The following is a 24,304-nucleotide window of genomic DNA, read 5'->3' on the forward strand; positions in this document are numbered from 1 at the left end:
ATATTAAAAGCAGAAGCTTACCTGACTCCTGTCCTTGTCTACTTTCTTGAAGCATTTATTCAAAGACAAATTGTGTCTAACAGAGTTTTTCCACCCAGTTGGAGCATTTACAAAATATGGGAAATGTTCTAGGATCCAGTTGTATATATCCTTAACAGGCAGGCGTTTGCTGGGCGAGTCCTCAATAGCCATAAATATCAGGCAGCTGAAGGAATAAGGTGGTTTGCAATTAGGGTTCTGCTTGGCGTCGTAGGGCTGGTCAGAATGAGCAGGGGATGGAGGGGTATCCTCATCAATGTCCTGAACAGGACTGACACTACGCAGTCCTGTGTCACCAAAACTTTTGAGGAGGTTCTTGCTCTCATGTAGCCAGTTCAGGTTTGTTAGCTCTTCATCCTCCATGGCCACCTTCTCCAAACAGATGGTGGGCAAGCAACTGCTTGCTAAGTCCAACTCTTCAACCTCCTGCAGCGCCTTGGTCAGTGAACTCCCTGGGTAACACTGGCTCAGTCCACTCGAAACACTAATTCCTGAGCCTTCTGGCTTCTTGCTGGGAGGCATGACTGGACCCATTTAGACCGAGGTTCCTAATGGAAGCAAAACAAAAAAGTTAGGCCAGATGCGTACATCATCAGTTAAGTGATTTCTCCTCCACCTCCCTTCTATGCCAATGAGCTGAAATAACTTTAGCTACAAATGGAACTTCAAATCCCTTGAGCCTCTAAGCAGGAAAATTATATCATGGCTGACAGTAAAGTAATTTAGCTGCAGAGTTGCTATAGCAACTCGCTACTCTGTTTGTACTTAATTTGCTTATTGCTAGTCTAGTCCCGCTGGGGTTTGACTAGCACTGTACCACTGAAACAAACTTGTAGCAGAACGTTTGAACACACAGCCGAGGTTAAAGGAAATATTAGAATATGGAGCAGCAAAAGGAAAATAAAAACAATGCAATGAAATAATACTGAATGGAGAGAATTTCCTTCAGCAATTTTACATGGCTAAATTTTACTTGCTATTTGGAAGGAGCTAGATAACAGGCTTGTTTGGGTTGATGTTCCAAACATACTCCAATGAATTTTAGTATTTGGCCAAGTAGCAAAAAGAAAATAAAAATTAGCTTTATATGTCACAGGTACATTGAGGTATACAGTGAAATGCACCATTTGTGTCAGATCAAATTAGCGAGGGTTGTGCTGGGAGCAGTCCGCAAGTGTTGCCGCATTCCTGGTGCCAACATTGCATGTCATCAGATAGCATCCATGGAAGAAAACAGACAGTGTTAGCTTCTGGTCAAGACTACTCTCTTGATCCAAAATGTCAACTATCCATTTCCCTCTATAGATGCCCCCTGATCCACTGAGTTCCCCGAGCATCTTGTGTGTTGCCCCAGAATGCAGCATCTAGTCTCTTTTGTTTCTAATTGTCCAAAAGACGCTTTCACATCCCTTTATGTCACAGCCAATGATGATGCACTTCTGAAGAGTCTGAAGTACTGCTGGCCATGCAGAACAGACAATCTGTGCAACAAATCAGTCTGATCACCCAGGTCGTGCATACCTGAACAGCAATTAATTGGATTAAGATTAGCTTAATTTGTCATACGTACATCAAAACATACAGTGAAATGCATAATTTCAACAACCAACTCAGTCCGACAATGTGCTGGGGGCAGCCCACAAGTGTCACCGTGCTTCCGACACCAACATAGCATGTCCATAATTTACTAATCCTAACCTGTACATCTTTGAATTGTGGGAGGAAATCCCAGGGTCACAGGAAAAACGTACAAACTGCTGACAGACAGTGGCAGGAATCACTGGCACTGCAAAGGGTTACCATATCCACCACCCGTTAAAGAATTCATGAGGAAGAGTACACGGAAAAAAATAAATACATATATTTATTTTTATAATAAATATGTCTCTGGAGACTTTGCTCCTGTACAAAAGAGGAACTAACCAATCCTTAACTACTGAAAAGTTTTCAATTTTCCTCAAAATCATCACAAAAATAAGGAATGTAAAAGAGAAACGGTTCCTGGACAGCAAAGCAAATTTTTGCCATAGGAATCCATCATTCTTTTATTTCAAAATCTCTTCTGCGATGAAGTTTTCAGTTACTGGTATGTGTTATCGGCCAAGTTGTTATCTGCCAAGAAAGATTATCTGTTAAATGTGAAACAGAAAACAAACGGTAACACTGTATATGCAATCTCAAAACCAACCAGCTTTCTTCCAGAAAGTCAACAACGCATTGTCTGGTCCCATGAACAAAAACAGATAGCACGATTCTGCTCTTGGCAAAATAGAAGACTTTTCCAGACACCAGGAAACAGAACAGTTGAGTATTTAGCCATGTGGACATAGAGCCGAACACTGCAACTTAAGTTAAATGTGTTTATTTCTCTGCATTCACTTCAATGTACCCTGACAGATGGACCGTGTCCATAGTCCAAAACATTCCTATTTCTACCACTGAGGTATTCTGCTGGCAGTGCACATCATCTACAAAATTAACTGCAGTTAATCACCAAGACTATTTTAGAAGCATCTCCTAAACACAAACAAAATGCTAGAGGAACTCAGCAGGCCAGGCAGTATCCATGGAAAAAAGTACAGTTGACTTTTCAGGCCGAAATCCTTCGGCAGGATTGGAGAGAAAAGGCTGAGGAGTAGATTTAAAGGTGGGGGGAGGGAAGAGAGAAACTCAAGGTGATGGGTGAAACCTGGAGGGAGAGGGATGAAGTTAAGAGCTGGGAAGTCGATTGGTGAAAGAGACAAAAGACCAGGAAAGAATGAAAAGTGGGGAGGAGTACCAGAAGGACGAGGTGGGCGGGCAAGGAGATAAGGTGAGAGAGGGAAAAGGGGATGGGAAATAGTGAAGGAGAGGGGGATGAGGGGCATTACCGGAAGTCTGAGAAATCGATGTTCATGCCATCAGGCTGGAGGCTACCTAAACGGAATATAAGGTGTCGTTCCTCTGACCTACGTGTGGCCTCATCGCAACAGTGGAGGAGGCCATGGATAGACATATTGGAATGGGAATAGGAAGTGGAATTAAAATGGGTGGCCACTGGGAGATCCTGTATTTTCTGGTGGCCGGAGCATAGGTGCTCGGTGAAGCGGTCTCCCAATCTGCATCAGGTCTCACCGATATACAGGAGGCCACACCAGGAGCACCGAACACAAAACACAAATCTTTCACCACTGGGGAGGACAGGGCGATGTCATTGGCTGTACATCCACTTCCAAATGCGCATCATTCTCACAGAGTTATATCACCATTTGACTTTAAACCCTTAAAACTCTTCACCAAGCAGCATAGTGAACTTCTTCATCAGGTCCACAGTATTCCAAAAGATTTCAACAATGCCTAGTTTCCAAAGCTATAAGTAAAAAAAAAGTGCAGACTATAACATGGCTTGGCAACAGCTCTGCCCATGACTGCAAGAAATCAGAGAGTTGTGGACACAGATCAGCATATTTCAGACCAGCCTTCCCTCTGCAGACTCTCTTTATACTTCTCACTGCCTCAGTAAAGCAGCCAGCAGAATCAAAGACCCCACCCACCCCGGACATTCTCTCAGGCAGAAGATACAAAACCCTGAAAGAATGTATCACTAAGCACAAACACAGCTTATACCTCACTGTTATTGGACTACTGAATGGTTTTTTTGTATGATTAGACTCTGACTTCAAAGTCCATCATGTCAGGGCCCTTCCACCTTGTCTGCCTACACTGCACTTTCTCTGTAACTGTAACACTATATTCTGTGTTCTGTGCAACACACCCAAAATTCTGGAGGAACTTAGCATGTCTGGCAGCATCCATGGAGAGGAATAGGCAATCAACATTTTGTGTCGAGACGCTTCATCAGGACTGGAAAGGAAGGGGGCAGAAGTCAGAATAAGAAGGTGGGGGCGGGGAAGGAGTATAAACCGGCAGGTGATGGTGAGACCCCTTCCTTTCCAGTCCTATGAAGGGTTTCAGCCCAAAGTGTCGACTGTTTAATCCCCTCCAAAGAAAGCACCAAAGCTGTTTCCACAAGATGACTGTAAGGACAAGGTCAGTAACCCCTCCCAAGCCAACTTGAGGAACAAAATGAATGCTGTAGGCTAAGCTGAGTAAGCCACGTTGTTCACATGCTCAAGATCTATTCCAAATTCTGTTATGGGAATACCAGATGGACAGAGTAAAAAGGTTCAAAGATAGACTCAAAACCTCTTTAAAACTCCTGCATCTCGCTGTATCCTGGGAATCTCGGGGAATTGCTGAAAGTGAAGTAGGAGCACTTAGGAATGAATTGAGAACCTCAGGGCACTGTACTGGAAGCACACAGAGACCCTATGTAAGTGAATACAACCTCACAAGCTATCCAAACATTGCCCCGTTGGCTACCACTTGCCCCATCCATGCCTGCCCCACTTGACTTCAGTAGCCATCTCAGAACACACCAAATCAGAACGGAAATAGGAGATTGTTGAGCCCAGAGGACTGCCTAGCAGCGAAGTCGTAGTGGTTCTAAACTACTTCATGCCCAATACATCAGCTAGTGCATCACCATCAATTATCAGGATGTTCAGTTCTGGTCATCTCATTATAGGATGGATCTGGAGACTTCAGAGCGGGTGCAGAGGAGATTTACCACGATGACGCCTGGATTACAGAGCATGACTCATGAGGATAGGTTGAGTGAGCTAGGGATTTTCCCTTTGATGAAAAATGAAGATTGACAGAGTTGTACAAGATGATAAGAGGCATAGATCAGGTGTACAGCCAGACCCTTTTCCCCCAGGACAGAATGGATAATACCAGGGGGTCTAATTTTAATTTAACATCGACTGTACTTCCTCCTATAGCAGCCTGGCCTGCTGCGTTCCACCAGCATTTTGTGTGTGTTCCTTGGATTTCCAGCTTCTGCAGATTTTCTCGTGTTTGCAGTCTAATTTTAAGGTGATTGGAGGAAAGTATCAGGGGGATGTTAAATACGAGCTTTTTTATGCAGAGAGTGGAGGGTGTGTGGCATGCCCTGCCATGGGTGGTGGCAGAGACAAATCCATTGGGGCGTTTAAGAAACAGTTAGATAGGCACATGGTGAAGGAAGGCTGATTGGAGAGAGAGAGGAACAGACAAGTTAGAAAAGCGTTAAATTGGAGTCAGGGGAATTATGAGGCTATCAGGCAGGAAATTGAAAGCTTAAATTGGAAACAGATGTTCTCAGGGAAAAGTTTGGAAGAAATGTGGCAAATGTTCAGGGGATATTTATGTGGAGTTCTGCATAGGTACGTTCCAATGAGACAGGGAAGTTATGGTAGGGTACAGGAACCATGATGTACAAAGGCTGTGATAAATCTAGTCAAGAAGAAAAGAAAAGCTTACAAAAGGTTCAGAGAGCAAGGTAATGTTAGAGATCTAGAAGATTATAAGGCTAATAGGAAGGAACTTAAGAAGGAAATTAGGGGAGCCAGAAGGGGCCATGAGAAGGCCTTGGCGGGCAGGATTAAGGAAAACCCCAAGGCATTCTACAAGTATGTGAAGACCAGGAGGATAAGACATGAAAGAATAGGACCTATCAAGTGTTACAGTGGGAAAGTATGTATGGAACCGGAGGAAATAGCAGAGGTACTTAATGAATACTTTACTTCAGTATTCACTATGGAAAAGGATCTTGGTGATGGTAGTGCTGACTTGCAGCAGACTGAAGAGCTTGAGCATGTAGATATTAAGAAAGAGGGTGTGCTGGAGCTTTTGGAAAGTATCAAGTTGGATAAATCGCCAGGACCAGATAAGATGTACCCCAGGCTACTGTGGGAGGCAAGGGAGGAAATTACTGAGCCTCTGGCAATGATCTTTGCATCATCAATGGGGACAGGAGAGGTTCTGGAGGATTGGAGGGTTGCAGATGTCGTTCCTTTATTCAAGAAAGGGAGTAGAGATAGCCCAGTGAGTCTTACCTCAGTGGTTGGTAAGTTGATGGAGAAGATCCTGAGAGGCAGGATTTATGAACATTTGGAGAGGTATAATATGATTAGGAATAGTCAGCATGGCTTTGTCCAGAGCAGGTCGTGCCATATGAGCCTGATTGAATTTTTTGAGGATGTGACTAAACACATGGATAAAGGAAGAGCAGTAGATGTATATGGATTTCAGCAAGGCATTTGATAAGGTACCCCATGCAAGGCTAATTGAGAAAGTAAGGAGGCATGGGATCCAAGGGGACATTGCTTTGTGGATCCAAAACTGGCTTGCCCACAGAAGGCAGTGGTTGTAGATGGGTCATATTCTGCATGGAGGTCGGTCACCAGTGGAGTGCCTCAGGGATCTGTTCTGGGACCCTTAATCTTCGTGATTTTTTATAAATGACCTGGATGAGGAAGTGGAGGGAGGGGTTAGTAAGTTTGCTGATGACACAAAGGTTGGAGGTGTTGTGGATAGTGTGGAGGGCTGTCAGAGGTTACAGCGGGACACTGATAGGATGCAAAACTGGGCAGAGAAGTGGCAGATGGAGATCAACCCAGATAAGTGTGAGCTGGTTCATTTTGGTAGGTCAAATATGACGGCAGAATATAGTATTAATGGTAAGACTCTTGGCAGTGAGGAGGATCAGAGGGATCTTGGGGTCTGATACCATAGGACACTCAAAGCAGCTGCGCAGGTTGACTCTGTGGTTAAGAAGGCATACAGTGTATTTGGCCTTCATCAATCATGGAATTGAATTTAGGAGCCGAGAGGTAATGTTGCAGCTATACAGGACTTTAGTCAGACCCCATTTGGAGTACTGTGCTCAGTTCTGGTCGCCTCACTACAGGAAGGATGTGGAAACCATCGAAAGAGTGCAGAGGAGATTTACAAGGATGTTACCTGGATTAGGGAGCATGCTTTATGAGAACAGGTTAAGTAAACTCGGCCTTTTCTCCTTGGAGCGATGGAGGATGAGAGGTGACCTGATAGAGATGTATAAGATGATGAGAGGCATTGATCGTGTGGATAGTCAGAGGCTTTTTCCCAGGGCTGAAATGGTTGCCATAAGAGAACACAGGTTTAAGGTGCTGGGGAGTAGGTACAGAGGAGATGTTAGGGGTAAGTTTTTTTACTCAGAGAGTGGTGAGTGCATGGAATGGGCTGCTGGCAACAGTGGAGGAGGCGGATACGATAGGATCTTTTAACAGACTTTTGGACAGGTATATGGAGCTTAGAAAAATAGACGGCTATAGGTAAGCCTAGTAATTTCTAAGATAGGGATATGTTCAGCACAACTTTGAGGGCCGAAGGGCCTGTATTGTGCTGTAGGTTTTCTATGTTTCTATGTAAGAGGGGTTAGATTGATCTTATTAGAGTAGGTTAAAAGATCGTCATGACTGAAGGGCCTTTACTGTGCTGTTATGTTCGATATTCTTAATTAAACTGGGCAGAAGTGCTCAGCAGGCACAATATCTTATTTATAAGCAATCTACCTCATAGTAATGTACATGAAAAGTTGCATTGCTGTCACCTTACTTCAGAAGGGTGCCAAATCAAATACAGATCAAGCCCTGGGCATGATCTATAGTAAATACTCCATTAGAAAATTACTTTTAATTTGTATATTAAACTGACCTACTTAGCTGCCACCTCAGGAGGATGTTAAAATACCCAGGACACTATGCAAACAAGAGCACACGACTTTTCTAAGCTATAATGCATTCCTCAAGCCGCATGACAAACATTTACTCATTCTCTTATCAGAACCTGTGAAATGATTTGGAATCCATTTTCAACACATCAAAAGGTTTTAACAGTTATATATAAAAAACACTACAAGATAACACAAGGGATTGTGAAAGGCACTACATATAAACCATCCTCATTTCCTTAAATTGCCTTTATCAGTTAAGTTGGAAAATACACAAGAATATGGTAACCTTTACAATACAGCAATGATTGGCATCAAACATACTTAAGACCGACAAGAATGAGTAAGTGGAGACAGGAAGGAGAATGTGTGAGTGAGTGCAAGTGAGCGAGAGTTAGCGATATAGGTGGTAGGGGAGGGAGGGACACAGACAGAGGGTGGGCTTAGAAAAAGAATTGAATTGAATTGACTTTATTACTTACATGCTTCAAATATACGGAGAGTAAAATTCTTTACGTTACGTCTCTGTTCAAATATGCAATGTGCAATTATAGTAATTTATAATAAATATTATGTACAACAGGACAGTCAATATAACATAGAAATACAGTTGCATCAGCATGAATTAATCAGTCTGATGGCCTGGTGGAAGAAGCTGTCCCGGAGCCTGTTGGTCCTGGCTTTTATGCTGCAGTCGTCGTCATGGCTGTCCCTCGAGGTCGAGGATGATGGTCTTTGTTCTGTTGATCTATTTTATGGGCTCTCAAGTGGCTTATGAGTCCAATCTTGGCTTTGAAAGTTCTTCTGCATTCAGGACAGGTAGTTCCAGATGGCAGATCAGGCTTTGGTTTTGCTGCCTCTCTTTCCATTTTCTTCTCTTTTCTTCTAATTCTGCACATCTGTTGGCTTCAAAAGTTGCTGTTCCTTCTCAGATGATGGCTTGCCAGAGTTTCCTGTCCTTGGCATTGGTTTCCCAATTGTTGATGTCGATGTTACATTTCTTCATCCCCAATTTCCCCCGGGATCAATAAAGTATGACTATGACTATGACTATGAATCTCTTCTGTTGTCTGCCTCTTTTACGTTTGCCTTCTTTAAGCTGGGAGTAGAAGATTTGTTTCAGCAGACGTTCGTCTTTCATCCGAACGACATGACCGCTCCATCTTACTTGGTTCTTGATGACGTCGGCTTCAATGCTTGTTGTTTTTGCCTCATTTAGCAAACTGTTCCAGCTGCTACCATCCGGAAAACGGTACCACAGCATCGCAGGCAATGTGGTGCTGTGGTACCGTTTCCAGGATGGTAGCAGCTGGAACAGTTTGTGGTTGGCGTGACTCGGTCTCCAATGACCCTTCGGGCCTTTTTTACATCCTTGTCTTTGTAAATGTCTTGAATAGTGGGAAGTTCACAACTACAGATGCTCTGGGCTGTCCGCACCACTCTCTGCAGAGTCCTGTAATTGAGGGACTTGAAAATCTAGGTCTGACATTTGTTAAAACGAATTTGTTAAATACATTCGTACACTGGACTTTTAAATTTAACTATACTGTTGGAGCTCAATCACTTGTAGGAGGTGTCCATAAGATGCCTATCTGTAACATGGGTGCCGCCTGTAAATACAAGTCCATTTTTAATATATTTCTGAAAAGTGAAAATTGTTTTCTAAGCAAATATTTACTTTTCACCTATCATTGCCAATGATAACTGAGAACTTCATTTTCAGGGAGTAGTTAGGAGCCAAACGCAGATCTGGAAGTATAATAAAGGTTAGGCTGGTAAAAAGTAACGTATTTCCTTCTCCAAAGGACAGTAAAAACTAGTTAGTTCTTAAAGAACAGTCCAGTAGCTTCAATGTCACTGTTACCAATGCTAGCTTTTATTCTAATTTATTTAACTGAATTTAAATTCACTAGTTACCATAGTTACCAGTGACCCTGTGATCTCTGTCTCAGAGGCCAATGTTAGGCTGTCTTTCAGGAGGGTGAACTCTTGCAAGGCAGAAGGCCCAGATGGAGTACCTGGTAAGGCTCTGAAAACTTGTGCCAGCCAACTGGTGGGAGTATTCAAGGACAGTTTCAACCTCTCACTGCTACGGTCAGAAGTTCCTACCTGCTTCAAAAGGGCAATAATTATACCAGTGCCCATGAAGAGTAGTGAGAGCTGCCTTAATGGCTATTGTCCAGCATTACTCACGTCCACAGTGATGAAATGCTTTGAGAGGTTGGTCATGGCTAGAATCAACTCCTCCCTCAGCAAGGACCCAATGCAATTTGCCTATCATCACAAAAGGTTGACGTCGGATGCAATCTCATTGCCTCTTCACATGACCTTAGATCACCTGGACAATACAACACTTATGTCAGGGTGCTGTTTATTGATTATAGCTCAGCGCTCAACACCATCACTCCTACAGTCCTGACTGATAAACTACAAAACCTGGGCCTCTGTACTTCCCTCTGCAATTGGATCCTCAACTTCCTAACTGGAAGACCACAATCTCTGCGGATTGGAAATATCTCCTCCTTGCTGATGACCAACACTAATGCACCTCAGGGATGTGTGCTTAGCCCACTGCTCTACTCTCTCCATACCAATTACTGTGTGGCTAGGCATAGCTCAAATCCCATCAATAAATTTGCTGGCGATACAACCATTGTTGGCAGAATCTCAGATGGAGACAAAAAAGGCATATAGGAGTGAAACATACCAGCTAGTTGACTGGTGTTACAGCAATAACCTTGTACACAGTGTCAATAAGACCAAGGAGCTGATTGTGGACTTCAGGAAGGGTAAGACAAGGGAACACGAACCAATCCTGATAGAGAAGTGGAGACAGGTAGCCATTTCAAGTTCCTGGGTGTCAATATCTCTGAGGATCTAACCTGGTCCCAATATATCAATGCAGCTATAAAGAAGGCAAGACAGCGGCTATATTTCTTTGGGAGTCTGAGGAGATTTGATGTGATTGTCTCCTAAAACATCTGAAAACTTCCACAGATGTACCGTGGAGAGCATTCTGACAGGCTGAATCCCTGTCTGGTATGGGGGTGTGGGAGAAGGGGGGAGCTACTGAACAGGATCAAAAGAAAACTACAAAAGTTGTAAAATTAGTCAGCTCCATCATGGGTACTAGCTTGCTTAGTATGCAAAACATCTTCAAGGAGCAGTGCCTCAGAAAGGCGACGTCCATTATTAACACACAGACTTACTGTCATGGATTTACTTACTTTTTGCTATATTTCACCATGTATTACATTGTACTGTTGTCTCTAAGTTAACAAATTTCACGACATATGCTGGTGATATTAAACCCGATTCTGATTCTGATTCTGTAGGGTTTAAATTTCTGATGAAGGGTTTCAATGACTATCCAATTCTCTCCAGAGATGCTGCCTGGCCTGCTGAGTTCCTTGTTGCTTCAGATTCCAGCATCTGTTGTCACTTGTAACTCCTCTTTAAATTTAGAAACATAGAAAACCTACAGCACAATACAGGCCCTTTGGCCCACAAAGTTGTGCCGAACATGTCCCTACCTTAGAAATTACTCAACTTCCCCATAGCCCTCCATTTTTCTAAGTTCCATGTACCTATCCAAAAGTCTCTTAAAAGACCCTATCATATTTGCCTCCACCACCATTGCCAGCAGCCCATTCCACGCACTCACCACTCTCCGAGTAAAAAACTTACCCCTGACATCTCCTCTGTACCTACTCCCCAGTACCTTAAACCTGTGTCCTTTTGTGGCAACCATTTCAGCCCTGGGATAAAGCCTCTGCCTATCCACATGATCAATGCCTCTCATCATCTTATACACCTCTATCAGGTCACCTCTCATCCTCCATCACTCCAAGGAGAAAAGGCTGAGCTCACTCAACCTGTTTTCATAAGGCACGCCCCCTAATCCAGGCAACATCCTTGTAAATCTCCTCTGCACCCTTTCTATGGCTTCCACATCCTTCCTGTAGTAAAGCGACTGGAACTGATTTCTGAACATTTTGCCCTGATCACTGAATTATTTAAAAAAAACTCTCTGGCAAGTTAAGAGGAGAATTTCAAATGGAACTGCAAATCTAATGTGAGCCCACATACTCAGTAGAGGAGAAATGAAAACAGAAGGAAAATCAAACAACTCTGGTTACACAAGGGATTCTGCCCATGCTAGAAATCCAGAGCAACACACACAAAATGCCGGAGGAACTCAGCAGTTCAGGCAGCATCTATGGAGAGGGGTGAACAGTCGACATTTTGGCCCAAGGCTCTTCATCATAACTGGAAAGGAAGGATTCTCTAAAGGGTAACTGGCAATTTGGCAAGTGGAGCTGGTTGTAAGGAAGGCAAATGTAATGTTAGCATTCAATCTGAGAGGATTAGAATATAAAAGCAAGGATGTAGTACCGAGAATTTATAAGGCATGGGTCAGACAACACTTGGAATATGATGCGCTGTTTTGGGCCTCTTATCTAAGAAAGTACATGCTGGCATTGGAGACGGTCCAGAGAAGGTTCACATGAACAATCCTGGGAAATGTACGAGGAGCATTTGATGACTCTGGAGTTTAAGAAGAATGAGGGGGAATTGACACCTATCAAATATTGAAAGGCCTAGATAAAGTGGATGTGGACAGGATGTTTCCATAGTGGGGGAATCTAGGACCAAAGGGCACAGCCTCAGAAATCAAGGATGTCCCTTTAGAACAGAGATGAGGAGGAATTTCTTTAGCAAGGGGGTGGTGAATCAGTGGAAATCATTATCACGGTCTGCAGTGGAGGCCAAGTCACCAGGTATCCTTAAAGCGAAGGTTGATAGGTTCTTGACTGGTAAGGGTGTCAAAGGTTACAACGTGAAGGCAGGGGAATGGGATTGAGGGGCATAATAAATCAAACGTGATAGAATGACAGAACAGATTCACTGGGCCAAATGGCCTAATTCTGCTCCTCTGTCAACACTTAAAGAGAGTTTGGATAAGTACATGGATGGCAGGGGTATGGCGGGCTATGGTCCAGGTGAGGGTCAATAGGACTAGGTAGACTATCAGTTTGGCATGGTCTAGATGGGCCAAAGGGCCATTTTTAAGACTGAAGCACTCTATGACTGTATGACTTTATATGTGACAATAGGAAACAATTAACATGTGACCAATATATCAAGTGGATGTCTACTGAAACATAGGTATGATATAGAGATTTAAGATTGTTTATTGCCAATTTTCAGTACACAGGGGTAAAGGAAAATGAAATGATTGTTGCTCCAGATCTGATACAGCATGAAGAAATACAATAAACAAAAAATGCAATAAATATAAATATAAAAGCAATTGTATAAACACAATGTAGATGTACTCATTATATAGACAAACTGATTGTGTAGTTGCAAAAAAAGGTTTGTGAACTCTTTGCAATTACCTGGTTTTCTGCATTAATTACTCACAAAATGTGGTCTGATCTTCACCCAAGTCCAAATAATAGGCAAACACAATCTTGCCTAAACTAATAAAACACAAACAATTGTACTACTTCTCGTCAGTACTGAGTACATCATTTAAACAATCACAGTCTAGATTCAAAAAAGTGTGTGAACCTATGGGGCAATGCCTTCTACAAAAGCTATTTGTAGTCAGGTGTTCCAATCAATAAGATGAAATTGGAGGTATGGGTTGTAGAGGTGCCCTGCCCTATAAAACAGACACATCAATTCAGGTTATTGACAGAGCTCACTCTTCTCAAGAAAGATCTGTTTATGTGCACCATCCCTCAATCAAAATAACTTTCAGAGGACCTTAGAAGAAAACTGTAGAGATGCGTGAAGCTGGAACAGGCTGCAAAAGCATTTCTAACGACCTGATTGTTTATCAGTCCACAGTAAGAGAAACTGTCTACAAATGGAGGAAACTCAGTACTGTTGTTATTCTCTCCCGGAGTGGGTGTCCTGCAAAGATCACACCAAGAGCACAACGTGCAGTGCTGACTGAGGTGGGAAAAAAAACTGAGTAACAGCAAAAGACCCGCAGAAATCTCTAGAACTTGTTAAAGTCTTTGTTCATGTGTCCACTATAAGAAAAACGGTGAACAAGAATGGTGTTTGTGGAAGGACACCACAGAAGGAACCACTGCTCTCCAAAAAATAATATTGCTGCTCGTCTCAAGTATGCAAAAGACCACATGGATGTTCCCTAATGCTTCTGGGACAACGTTCTGTGGACAGATGAGACAAAAGTTGAACTTTTGGGTGGAAACGTACATTATGATTGGAGGAAAAAGGGCACAGCACAGCAACACCAAAACCTCATCTGAACTGTGAAACATGGTGGAAGGAGCTTCATGGTTTGGGGCTGCTTTGCTGCCTCAGGGCCTGCACAGCTTGCAATTGTTGAGGGAACAATAAATTCAAAATTGTATCAAGATATTTTACAGGAGAATGTTAGGGTAGCAGTCCATCATTTGAAACTTAATAGAAGTTGGATAATGCAACAGGACAATGATCTGAAAGACAAGAGTAAATCAACAACAGAATGGTTTAAAAGGAAGAAAATTCATGTTATGGAATGGCCAAGTCAGAGTCTAGAGCTTAACCCAACTGAGATGACCTGAAGAAGGCTGTTCATGCAAGATATCCCAGAAATATTGATGAACTGAAGCAGTTTTGTATGGAGGAATGGTCTAAAATCCCTCCTTGCTGTTGTGCAAGTCTGATCAGTAGCTACAGGAAATGTTTGATGGATGTTGTTGCTGCGAAAGGAGGTTCTATCAGTTATTAAATACAAGGGTCCACAAACTTCTTTGAATCTAGACTACAATTGTTTAAATGGTGTGCTCAGTATTGGCAAGAAGTAGTACAATTGTTTGTGTCTTATTAGTTTAGGCAGATTGTGTTTGCCTATTATTTTGACTTAGATGAAGATCAGACCACATTTTATGAGTAATAAATGCAGAAAAGAGTTCACAAACTTTTCCTTACAACTGTGTGTACATAAAGTGACACTGAGTGAAGTGTATGTAGTGGGGGTGGGGGTGTTAATGAGTGAAATATTCATCAGCCTTGATGGCTTGAGGGAAGTAACTGATTTTGAGTTCAGTGGTCCTGATCTGGATGCTGCACAGCCTCTTCCCTGATGGGAGTGGGATCAACATGAAAAGGGTGGGTGAGATTTTTCACCATTTTCTGGCACCATTCTGAATATACTTCTAAGATGGTGAGTAGGCTGGTGCTGGTGATGCATTAGGAAAACAGTTTGAACTCAGAAGCACGAAGCTTGGACTAGTTCTGCATTTTTGCCAGTGTGCATCCCCAAAAGGGTTAACAGACGGTATCTCACCAAAGTGACCATACTAGCAGAAAATCAACAAGCAGATCAATGTGCAAGCAGAACACCAATGAGGATCCTGAGAGAACATCAAAATCATAAAATCGCAAGACATAGGAGTAAAATTAGGCCATTCAACCTATAGTCTGCTCCACCATTCGATCATGGCTGATTCATAACCTCTCTCAACCCTATTCTCTCACCTTCTCCCTGTAACCTTTAACACCCTTACTAATCACGGATCTATCAACCTCTGCTCTGTCTAAGCTTCAGACCTGCAAAGCAGACACATGGCCGTTCCCAGAAATCTGCAGACAGAAATTGGTTCAGTGAGTGAACACATTCAGTGCCACGCCAAGTTGGTGGTTTATGCACAGTTTAAAATTCTTTTTGATGAAAGGTCTTGGCCCAAAACATCGACTGTTTACTCTTTCCCATCGAAGCTGCCTGGCCTGCTGAGTTCCTCCAGCATTTATAATGTGTTGCTTGGATTTACAGCATCTGTATATTTTCTCGTGTTTGTATTAAATTCTTTTACTTGCTTTGAACTGAACTATGAAAGAACATCTAAGGAGCTGAAGATAAAACTGATCCTATTTACTATTTAGATCTCTGTGGTATCGCCACTATGCTTTGGCCAGTAACATACACTAGTAATTTTCGGAACAGATATGATCTTGTTTCTGCCTTCTGGGATCATACTGCCGGCTGCATTTGATTCAGTACAACAGTGACAACGCTTCATTTACCGAACACACTTCAGATTATCTTGAAATTGGTAAGGCAATAAACAAATACAAACTTGTTTTTCCTCTGTGCCTAGTAAAATCACACTGAATGGAGACATTCTTAAAAAAATAACTATCTTGTCAGAGAATCTCTTCACACTCTCCCTGCTCAATTTTATGACAGCAAAAGCCTTCCATTACCTTTACAAATGAAAAATTAAGAGTCAAATTTCAGGTGGTTTTTAAGTTATCTTTAGTGTCAAAAGTATAAGGTTTATTATAATATATATCAGCTTATAACTCCACAGCCTATTATCCTCACTACTGGAAAATACCAAAAATAGGCTCAATACATTTCTGAAAGTTGTACAAGGCCTTGGTGAGACCACATCTGGAATATTGTGTGCAGTTTTGGTCCCCTAATCTGAGGAAAGACATCCTGGCCATAGAGGGAGTACAAAGATGGTTCACCAGATGGATTCCTGGGATGGCAGGACTTTCATATGATGAAAGACTGGATCGACTAGGCTTATACTCGTTGGAATTTAGAAGATTGATTGGGGATCTTATTGAAACATATAAAATCCTAAAGGGATTGGGCAGGCTAGATGCAGGAAGATGGTTCCCGATGTTGGGGAAGTCCAGAACGAGGGGTCACAGTTTGAGGATAAAGGGGAAGCCTTTCAGGACCGAGATTAGGAAAAACTTCTTCACACAGAGAGTGGTGAATCTGTGGAATTCTCTGCCACAGGAAACAGTTGAGGCCAGTTCATTGGCTATACTTAAGAGGAAGTTAGATATGGCCCTTGTGGCTAAAGGGATCGGGGGTATGGGGGTAAGGCTGGTACAGGGTTCTGAGTTGGATTATCAGCCATGATCATACTGAATGGCGGTACAGGCTCGAAGGGCCGAATGGCCTACTCCTGCACCTATTTTCTATGTTTCTATGTTAACAAAATTTTCCTCTACTCTCCACAGCAGGTCTGTTAGAAAAATAAGTTACCAAGCAAGAACTGATTTGCTATATATTCTGAACAATCTTAGCAAAACTCGAGGCTGACTATCCCCGTTACAAGCAAGAACACTGCCAAATTGTCATTTTACCCTTCCACTGAACAGAAAACCTGTGTAATGATACCACAAAAGTAATTTAAACTTTGAAAAGCCAACTAATGAGGCCATTCATGTAAGTGATAAATTATTCACCACTAATGATTGAGTTCACATTAGTAAACCTTAAGGAAGGGAAGTCAAGCCCTCAATCGGAACAACAAAGTAAAAACACACTATGAACTTGATTCACCAGACATTCCTACCTAATAAGTTCTGGTGGTATTTTTAAAATCACGACCCTTTCTCTTCAGACGTTCTGTTGACTTTCTTATTTTGAACAGCTGACAACAAAAGGCAATAAATGTTAATAGAAAGCAGACAGAATGAAAAATCTAAGAGTTGCCACTTGGATTTCACAACCAGTCTGCTTAAAGCAGGGTTGTTCACAACAGACCTGCTTCAATCACACCTCACATCATCAGCCTGTCGAACAAGCAGACCCATCCTGCAAGCCTTTCACTCCCTATAATATCAATACGTTCCTCACAGCTATATTTTGCCAACACTCAGCGTGTAATCAGGCTCACCTTATGACACCACTACTACAGCACGAAATGAAGACAGACAAAATATCTGAAGACAAATGCTGCATTTAACGGCGCTTTGCAAAAAGTATGCTTCAAGATTGCTTTTGATTAATCTACGAGAGAAACTCTACTAAAGTTTCCCATTTTAAGTTTATAGTATAGATAGCCAAAGTTTTAATTGGGCAACAAACATACCGTATGTATACAAATCACAGACACAGCCGTAATATTCAAGTTGGAAAAATAAACTTTTATTAAAACAAGGCCCAAGTTACATCATATCCTGGATCAGTTTAGTCATTATTTTAACTCCTTAACTGCTGGGAGATAAACTAGCAATCTTAATTCATCAGTGGGGAAAACAATAGACTTGCATTTACACAATGCCTTTCATGATCTCTAAAAACCTAACAGCTACAAAATTTGTTTTGCAATGCTGTTAATTTTATCAAAGGACAGATAACTACAAGTCACATATTCTGCAGCACAGACTGATAAATAATTCTTAGCCTTAGCCAATAAAATAACAGGTCCAGTTAAGTACTGAGACAACCAAACCTCTTACCTTTGCTCTATCACCAACTTTAAACTCTCCATGACACTGTCTGAGGCCAAGCCATATAGAACGTAGAATACTACAGCACAGTACAGGTCCTTCAAGCCACAACATTGTACCAGCCTTTCAAACTATTCTAAGATTAACCCTTCCCACATAGCCTTCCATTTTTCTATCATCCATATGCCTATTTAAGAGTATTTCAAATGTTTTGAATATATCTATCTCTACCACTACCCTTCGCAGAGCATTCCATCTCTGTGTAAAAAAAACTCACCTCTGACATCACCCCTATACTTTCTTCCAATTATCTTAAAATTATGCCCTCTCTTATTAACCATTTCTGTCCTGGGGGAGAAAACTAACAGGCTATCCACTCAATATGTGCCCCCTAACATCTTGTACACCTCTATCAAGACATCTCTCAACCTCCTTCACTCCACAGAGAAAAGCCCTAGCTTCCTCAACCGACCCTCATAAGACGCGTTCTCTAATCCAAGAAGCATCCTGATAAATTTCTTCTGCACCATCTCTAAAACTTCCACATCCTTCCTATAATGAGGTAACCAGAACTGAACACAATATTTCAAGTGTGGTCTAACTGGGGTTTTGCAGAGCCGCAACACTGCCTTCTTAAGTAGTAGTAGTAGTCATACTTTATTGATCCCGGGGGAAATTGGTTTTCGTTACAGTTGCACCGTAAATAATAAATAGTAATAGAACCATGAATAGTTAAATAGTAATATGTAAATTATGCCAGTAAATTATGAAATAAGTCCAGGACCAGCCTATCGGCTCAGGGTGTCTGACCCTCCAAGGAAGGAGTCTGTAAAGTTTGATGGCCACAGGCAGGAATGACTTCCTATGACGCTCTGTGCTGCACCTCGGAGGAATGAGTCTCTGGCTGAATGTACTCCTGTGCCCACCCAGTACATTATGTAGTGGATGGGAGACATTGACCAAGATGGCATGCAACTTGGACAGCATTCTCTTTTCAGACACCACCGTGAGAGAGTCCAGTTCCATCCCCACAACATCACTGGCCTTACGAAGGAGTTTGTTGATTCTTTTGGTGCCTGCTACCCTCAGCCTGCTGCCCCAGCACACAACAGTCAGAATGGGTTTTCATTCCCATATTCTACCTTCACCACGAATGATCACCTCCACTTCCACAATGTTAGCCACTCATCTCGTCTGTTTCTGAGTCCCTCACCTACCTTTTGTCAGCTACAGACTTTATCTTAGTGTTTCGCTGGACAGTTTTTAAAGAACATTTGAAAAGGAATAGAAGTATGCCATTCAACTTTGAAGCATACCACAGCAGAATTATAAATTCAAAGTCACATACCATCCCCTATTCTCTATATCTCCTGTTGCTTCCAATGCTTTGTTTTGAATGTATTCATAAACCAAGAGTGCACTGACCTATGGGGTATAGAACTTCTAAGATTCACAACTTGTGGTGAGGGAATTTTCTCCTCAAAGAAATAGCTGGCTCCTTCATCTTGAGACATTAGCTCTCTAGTTTCAGACTCTTCAGAGGAAAGGAGCCCTCATAGTCAAAGTCAAAATAAATTTATTATCGAAGTATGTATAAGGGGAGAAGATTTAGGACGGAAATGAGGAGAAACTTTTTCCCAGAGAGTGGTGAACCTGTGGAATTCTCTGCCCAGGGAAACAGTTGAGGCTTCTTCACTAAATGTATTTAAGAAACAGTTAGACAGGTTTTTACATAGTAAGGGAATTTAGGGTTATGGGGAAAAGGCAGGTAGATGGAGTTTACGGACAGATCAGCCATGATCTTATTGAATGGCAGGGCAGGCTCGATGGGCCGGATGGCCCACTTATGTTCTTACATTACCATATACTAGCTTGAGATTCAGTTTCTTGCAGGCAGTTACAGGGAAATGAAGAAATACAATAGAATTGATGAAAAAGTACACATAAACAAAGATTGTCAAATCACCAACGTGCCGAAGACACTGATCAAATAAAAAAATATTGAGAACACGAGTTGAAATGAATCTGCTCAGGGTAATGGTGATTGAAGTTATCCACACTGGTTCAGTGGTTTGATGGTTGTTCCCTGTACCCAATCTTAGTAGTACCTTCTGCCCAATCATTGTAGCAAGACGGGGGCATGGCCTGGATAGTGGGGGTCCTTGATAATGGATGCTTCTTTCTTGTGGAAGCACTCCTTGTAGATGTGTTCAATGGTGTGGAGGGTTCTACACTTTCCATCTGTAAACATCAGCTCAACCAAAACTCTTCAGAGGAAAGGAGCACCAAGCTACCCACCAATCAACCACCATTCCCTTTGTTGGAGCTTGACTCATCTAAAGTCAAGCTCCAGCAAATTGTGTATTTTAAGATCTCTCTTCTGTCTCAACCCAACATTGTAATTTCCTCTGGCTCTGCAACACTCAGACTCCTATAGTAATCATCTATCATGTATCTTCTGATTCCATCACTTACCAGCCTCTCATGCCTCCCATCATCTGTAAACTTCAATCTCTCCTCCTCTGTAAGAACCCTTAAAGTTCATGACCATCAGCCACTGAACTTGCTGAGAAGCAATGGGTTGTTTTACTTCATTAAAGTGACTGGGGAATTTTAAAAAATGGTACGGCTTCCTCCACATCAGTGAGACCTAATGCAGACAGTGGGGCCTTTGTTCTGTCTGCTACAAAATGCAGAATCAACTCGGGGCCACTCATTTCAATTCAACTTTACATTCCTGTTCTGACATGTCTGTCCAAGACCTCCTCTACTGCCATAAAGTCAAACTCAAGCTGGAGGAGTAACCTGTCTGGGGTGCTTCCAATCTGATGGCATGACATTGATTTCTCAAGCTTAGACCTTTCTCTGGTACCCCACCTCCTTTTCTTTTTTCCATGGATCACTGTCCTCTTTTAATAGATTCCTTTTTCTTCAGACGTCAACTTCTTCCACCTATCACCTCCCAGCTTCTTCCTTCATTCCCCCTCTCCCTCTCACGCACCCCAACCCCCTCACCTAGTCTCACGTATTACCTGCCAGCTTGTACTTCTCACACCTCTCCCTCGACCTTATTCCAGCTTCTGCCCCCTTCCTTGGCAGTCCTGATGAATGGTATCAGCCCAATACATTGACTGTTTATTCCCCTCTACAGATGCTGTCTGACCTACTGAGATCCTCCAGCATTTTGTGTTTGTTAACTTAGAACCCTCTTGTGTTTTGCAAAAGATGCTAAAAATACTCAGCAGGTCAAGCCAAAGGATCTTGTTAAACAAAAGGTCGTCAACTTAAGACACCAACTCTGTTTCTTCTATTTATTTATCTGTCTATCTATTTATTGATTGATTGATTGAGATGCAGCACAGAACAAGCCATTCTGACTTTTCGTGCCACACCGCCCAGCAAACCCCAATTTAACCCTAGCCTAACCACGGGACAATTTATAATGACCAATTAGCCTGCCAACCAGTATATCTTTGGACTGTGGGAGGAAACTGGAGCACCCGGAGGAAACCCACGTGGTCACGGGGAGAACACACAAACTCTTACAGACAGTGGTGGAAACTGAACCCAGATCACTGATACTGTAAAGTATCACGCTAACTACTATGCTACTGTACTGCCCCCTTTGCACAAATGTTGCCTGACCTACTGAGCACCTCCAGGCTGTACTGTTTTTATGTATTTTATAATTTTAATATCTGTCAATTTTTAATTTTCACTTCTCAACTTAACATCTTCTTTGGAAGTCAATACACTTCCTAATTATACAACTAGTCTCTTCCAAGAGGAAATGTGGAAGTCCCAGACTGAAGCTTGAAACAATGACTTTAAGCCACATCTGATATAATGAGAAATGGCTAAAAGTTACAAAAGCAAAACAGCCGAGTACATGAACAAAGAATCAAATTTCACAAATGATAAAGCAACTCATTATTTAGTCACTCATTTACTTATAGATTTTGAATCATTGCTTTGCGCAGTTTGGGAAAATTCACATATAGACTAGGTTTCCAAATAATTAAAGAACTTGCTTGGTCAGATCAGAGCAGCTCTGTCAGGTGTCTCCTTCAAGTGTGATTTTAAACCAGATCTCCCTATTTCCCGAGGTTTGGACAATTTAAGCAAGGGCCAGATTGAAAAGATCGATGTGTCAGGGCAGGCTGGTTCAGCTTGTTGCTCCGCAATTTACTGCTCGTCTCTGCGTTGAGCTGTGGCTGTGGTCTACAACTAAAGGGTAACTGGCTGCACGGTTGCCTGGCTTCCTGGCTGTGGACTCACTTCCATGAGTTTCAGTTCTGCTACTCACCTGCCTATAACCTCCCCCTGGGTCCCCCCCCCCCCGTTCCTTATCTCCTGTGGTCCACTCTCCTCTCCTATCACATTCCTTCCTCTCCAGCCCTTGACCTGGCTTCACCTGTCACCTTCCAGCTACCCTCCTTCACCTTCCCCCACCTTTTTATTTTGCTATTTTCCCCATTCCTTCTCAGTCCTGAAGATGGATACAGGCACAAAACATCAACCGTTTATTCATTTCCATAAATGCTGCCTGACCTGCTGAGCTCCTCCAGCATCTTGTGTGTGTTGCTCTGGATTTCCAGCATCTGCAGACTTTTTCATGTTTATGATTGCTACTGCCTTGAGATTCATTTTCTTTCAGGGATTTACAGCAGAACAAAGAAATACAAGAGTGTTAGTGAAAAACTAGAGACAAGGGCTAACAAACAAACAATGGGCAGAAAAAGACAAACTGTGCAAATTAAAATAATAAACAAACAAATGAATAAATAAACAAGCCATACTGAGAACACAATCTGTAGAGTCCTTGAAAGTTAGTCCATAGGTTATGGAATCAGTTCAAAGTTGAGGTAAGTGAAAGTATCCACATTGGTTCAGAACCCTGATGGTTGAAGGGTAATAACTGTCCCTGAACCTGGTGGTGTGTACCCAATGGTAGTATCAAGAAAGTAGCATCACCTGAATGGTGGGTGTCTGTGATGATGGATGCTGCTTTCCTGTGGCAGTGCTTCTTGCAAACATGCTCAATTATGGGGAGAGCTGAAATCAATCTTGTCCTCTATTCCAAAGATGCAAAACTTAAATTACCTAAACCATACATTGAAACAACTCTGCATCCATTCCCAAGCCTGATCTGCCCACATTGGGCACACAGCAGTTCATTCCACGTCCACTTTGTACTTCCACAAATTGACAAGGGTAATTCACAGAACTTGTTACAAGGAAAGAATTCTGTAATCCTATGTAACAAAATCGGAATTGATCTTTGAAATGAAACTAATTTTTCTGTTATTATCTGAGCCTTAGCTTTATTCAGTTACTACCAATATATGAGATGTGAATCTTCAGTTATTAAAAACACTAAGGCAAATATATGAGCACTATTTAAAGAAAAGCATTAAATAGCAACCAAATCAGTATTAATCAGTAATACCTGCAAGTTTACTGTCATTCATTGCTGTTTGTGTTTATATGTTTGCTTTCCTTCCCCCTAGCACCAAATTAAAACCATAGAAACCATAGAAACTACAGCACAGAAACAGGCCTTTTGGCCCTTCTTGGCTGTGCCGAACCATTTTCTGCCTGGTCCCACTGACCTATAGAAACCATAGAAACTACAGCACAGAAACAGGCCTTTTGGCCCTTCAAATTAGTTGAAGTCGAGTTTATTGTCATGCACAAAGATTAGCTTTATTTCTCAGATGTATATTGAACCATCAAAACATACAGTGAAATGCACTGTTTGTGCCAATGACTAACACAGTTCCAAAATATGCTGGGGGCAGCCCACAAGTATCACCATGCTTCCAGCACCAACATAGCATGTCCACAATTTACTAATCCTTATTCAGCATCTTTGGAACATGATAGGAAACTGGAGCACCCAAGGAAACACAGTCACGGGAGTAAAACTCCTTACAGACAGCGGTGGATATTGAACTCCATTCGCTAATCACCGATGCAGTAAAGCGTTGCACTGCTATGCTACTGTGCCATGCAGGTGCAATGAAAAGTATTGCACAATTCACAAAACAAACATAACTTAAACATTACCCAATCAAATCACTGACCAACTTTTTATTGCATGTCCAAAAACAAGTGCAATTGGCTAGCGATCTAGGCACCAATCTTTATTTTGAAAGTGACATTCTTAAAGAAAAATGCAATGTTAACATTTAAAACAGTGCCTTTACTTCCTGAGAAAACTAAAGAAATTTGTTTTAGTTTTTAATATTTACTAATTTTTACTATTTTTAATATTTAGTATTTGTAATCCAGGGAGTAGGAAGCGCAGAATCAAATATCGCAGTGATGATTGTACATTCTAGTATCAATCGTTTAGCAACAATAAAGTATAAACTGTTTCTCACTCACAAGAATTTTCTCTGCATTAAAATATACTTTTAAGTGGGTCTTTACGTGATATTCTAAGTTGTTATTGGGTGAAGC

At 41.9% G+C, this 24,304-nt stretch overlaps 1 protein-coding gene across 9 annotated transcripts in view; it reads right to left on the reverse strand.

The window, feature by feature from the left end:
* Window positions 1-24,304, reverse strand: part of foxn3 (forkhead box N3) — a 408,734-nt gene that overhangs the window by 269,010 nt on the left and 115,420 nt on the right. For 7 of the 9 annotated variants that reach the window (XM_063044950.1, XM_063044954.1, XM_063044967.1 and 4 more), the window contains one exon: window positions 22-587. In XM_063044950.1, coding sequence (XP_062901020.1) covers window positions 22-573 — 552 coding nt within the window. In that variant the 5' untranslated portion in view covers window positions 574-587. Of the gene's footprint in view, window positions 1-21; window positions 588-16,959; window positions 16,998-17,478; window positions 17,499-24,304 lie in introns of those variants that run through there. The other 2 variants (XM_063044975.1, XM_063044985.1) reach the window with 2 other exon arrangements.

Source organism: Mobula hypostoma, chromosome 1, assembly GCF_963921235.1.
Source record: "Mobula hypostoma chromosome 1, sMobHyp1.1, whole genome shotgun sequence".
Lineage (NCBI taxonomy): Eukaryota > Metazoa > Chordata > Chondrichthyes > Myliobatiformes > Myliobatidae > Mobula > Mobula hypostoma.